Raw genomic sequence first — 3,230 nt, forward strand, 5'->3', positions numbered from 1 at the left:
TAATCTGCATTTCCTTTTCTTCACTGTGGTATGTTTGAACTTTATGAACAATACTATCACTCCTGAACATTGGCAAAAAAGTAGATTCTGCAAAGTTTTCTCCTTTAAATCAATTTTTTTTATTATGATAACTATCATTATTAAAGCAAATACAATTTTGGTAACAGTGTGTTATCATTTTGTCTCAGAATAGACAAACAGTGTTGGTTTACTGTAGGTAATTGAGTAATGTGTATTGTATACGGCACCTTTTACAGATAAAACTCACAAAGTGCTTCACAATAAAATGAAATACAATAAATACAAGAAAAATGAAGACAAAGGAAAAATATAGATACATGAAATCAGACCGCATTAAAACCCTCGCCTGACCCTGTGATAGAAACGTACTATAGGCTACATTTCACACAAAGATTCCTGTTTGAGTTTCACTCAGGCCTTCTGATACAGTCAACACAAACACTCATCATAATAATTATTTAACAAACAAGAATACCTTCATATAGGCTAACTGTTAAAAGTACAAGGCCTGTGCATTCTTTTTGGGAGTGTCCCATGACTTAGTGGTCCCCTAATACAGTATCTGAAGTCTCTTTATATAGACCTTAGTGGTCCCCTAATACTGTATCTGAAGTCTCTTTATATAGACCTCAGTGGTCCCTAATACTGTATCTGAAGTCTCTTTTATATAGACCTTAGTGGTCCCCTAATACTGTATCTGAAGTCTCTTTATATAGACCTCAGTGGTCCCTAATACTGTATCTGAAGTCTCTTTTATAAAGACCTTAGTGGTCCCTAATACTGTATCTGAAGTATCTTTATATAGACCTTAGTGGTCCCTAATACTGTATCTGAAGTCTCTTTTATATAGACCTTAGTGGTCCCTAATACTGTATCTGAAGTCAGTAACCTTGCTCCTTATGACCTCATAAGGAGCAAGATTCAAGATCGGCCCATCTGTGCTTTCATTTTCTCAAAGGCAGAATAGGATACCCAGGGCTCGGCTTACACGTATCACCATTTCTAGCCCCTGGGGGACCATAACCAGACTGGGGGGACGCAGATTAATGTTAAAAACCTCATTAAGTAACCTGCCATGGGACCTTTAGCTGTTTTTTTTATTAGCGCCGGCTGATCCATTGATTTCCGGTGGGGAGAGCGGTGTGCTGGGCTCGAAGTTCAAATGATATCAACTTTGACCGAGTTGCCGATGACGTTCCAAAAGTTCAACCAATGAGATAACAGCTGTCGGTGCCTAGCAACGAGAAACAGCATCCTTGCCTCCATCGATGACGAACACCTGCCCTGCGCCCTGCCTGGCGGGGCGCATAGAGCAAAGTCTTAGCCTTGCAACTGAGTTCTGAACAGCCTGGAGACGGAGAAGCTCCCTCTTGTTCAAGCAAGTAAAAAGGTTGTTAACAAAATAAAAGCATGGATGACCATTTCCAGTTCACTAACATCAAAAAAAAAAACGAGACTTAAAGAGTGTCATTTGACATTCTTCTGAAGAAGCAAAATCCACTTGTCTTAAGAAACTTCCACAAAGAAAGAGATCAATCAAATTGATTTGACTTGCAGCAAGTAGAGCAAAAACATAACCAAAAGGAGCAGATTTACGTTGATATGGGCTGTGTCTGTGACTCCCACATGCTCCCTGCCTCAGCTGCCGACTGATCAGCCACAGACAGCCCGGTGGTACATCCTCACAGACGCATGACGCATTTTCCATCACTGGTATAAAAGCGCGGCGTCATTCTCAGTCAGCAGCCGACACTCGCAGTCCATCGGACCAGCAGTCCGCTATGCGCTCTCCAAGGTGCCGCGGTGCGACGCGCACGGGGCTCTCCATCAAGTAACGGAAGCTCTCCAAAAACCACTCCTTGTCTATTTCTTATTTTCTTTACCAACAATGGAAGGCGCAAACAACACGACAGCCTGGTCTCAGTTTGGAAACTCTTCCAACAAAACCCCCAAACTTGAAGACGAGGAGGTGAAGCTGAGTTACCAAGTGGGCACATCCTTTCTGCTCAGCGCGCTCATTCTGTGCGCAATCTTTGGAAACGCGTGCGTGGTTGCGGCCATCGCCTTGGAGCGGTCTCTCCAGAACGTGGCCAACTACCTGATCGGATCTCTTGCTGTCACAGACCTGATGGTGTCGGTGTTGGTGCTGCCCATGGCGGCGCTTTACCAGGTGTTGAACCGCTGGACTCTCGGGCAGATCCCGTGCGACATCTTCATCTCCCTGGATGTGCTGTGCTGCACGTCGTCCATCCTGCACCTGTGCGCCATCGCTCTGGACAGATACTGGGCCATAACGGAGCCCATAGAGTACATGAAGAAGAGGACGCCGAGGAGAGCCGCCGTCCTCATCGGCGTCACCTGGCTGGTCGGGTTCTCCATCTCGGTGCCGCCGATGTTGATCATGCGCTCCCAGCCCGGCAGCATGGCAGAGGACAGAGCCAATCCCAAGCAGTGTAAGATCAGGCAAGACCCCTGGTACACTATATACTCCACTTTTGGGGCTTTTTACATCCCGCTGACGCTTATGCTGGTTTTATACGGACGGATTTTCAAAGCTGCCAGGTTTCGGATCAGGAGAACTGTGCGTAAAACGGAGAAAAAGAAAGTGGCCGACTCCTGCCTGGCGTTGTCCCCCGCGCTGTTCCACAAAAAGACTCCCGGAGACGCGCAGGGCAAAAGCTGGAAAAGGAGCGTGGAGCCCCGGCCGACTGCGAGCGTCAACGGCGCGGTGAAACACGCGGAGGACGGCGAGTCCCTGGAGATCATCGAAGTGCACAGCAGCACCAGAGGCAACCTGCCGCTGCCCAACACCCCCAGCGCGGTGCCGCTGTTCGAGAGCAGGCACGATAAGGCGACGGAGGCGAAGAGGAAGATCGCGATGGCCCGGGAGCGCAAAACGGTGAAGACCCTGGGCATCATCATGGGGACCTTCATCCTCTGCTGGCTGCCCTTCTTCATCGTCGCCCTCGTCATGCCTTTTTGCCAGGAGTCGTGCTACATGCCCCGCTGGCTGGAGGACGTCATCAACTGGCTGGGCTACTCCAACTCTTTACTCAACCCCATCATTTACGCGTACTTCAACAAAGACTTCCAGAGCGCGTTCAAGAAAATAATCAAGTGTCATTTCTGCAGACCGTGACGGACCATCAGCCCATAAAAACCCCCAACAGCCTTTAAAATGCTACACAAAGAGATTGTTCTTAGAAGAG

The 3,230-nt window shown here is 47.6% G+C and overlaps 1 protein-coding gene across 1 annotated transcript; it reads left to right on the forward strand.

Annotated features, from left to right (window-relative positions):
• Positions 1-1,791: 1,791 nt before the first annotated feature.
• htr1ab (5-hydroxytryptamine (serotonin) receptor 1A b) lies at positions 1,792-3,197 on the forward strand. The gene has a single exon (XM_034896956.1). It carries the CDS (start codon positions 1,910-1,912, stop codon positions 3,158-3,160), a length of 1,251 nt encoding a protein of 416 aa, XP_034752847.1. The 5' UTR covers positions 1,792-1,909; the 3' UTR covers positions 3,161-3,197.
• Positions 3,198-3,230: the final 33 nt, after the last annotated feature.

The sequence above is a fragment of the Etheostoma cragini genome, chromosome 16 (assembly GCF_013103735.1).
Source record: "Etheostoma cragini isolate CJK2018 chromosome 16, CSU_Ecrag_1.0, whole genome shotgun sequence".
Classification (NCBI taxonomy): Eukaryota; Metazoa; Chordata; class Actinopteri; order Perciformes; family Percidae; genus Etheostoma; species Etheostoma cragini.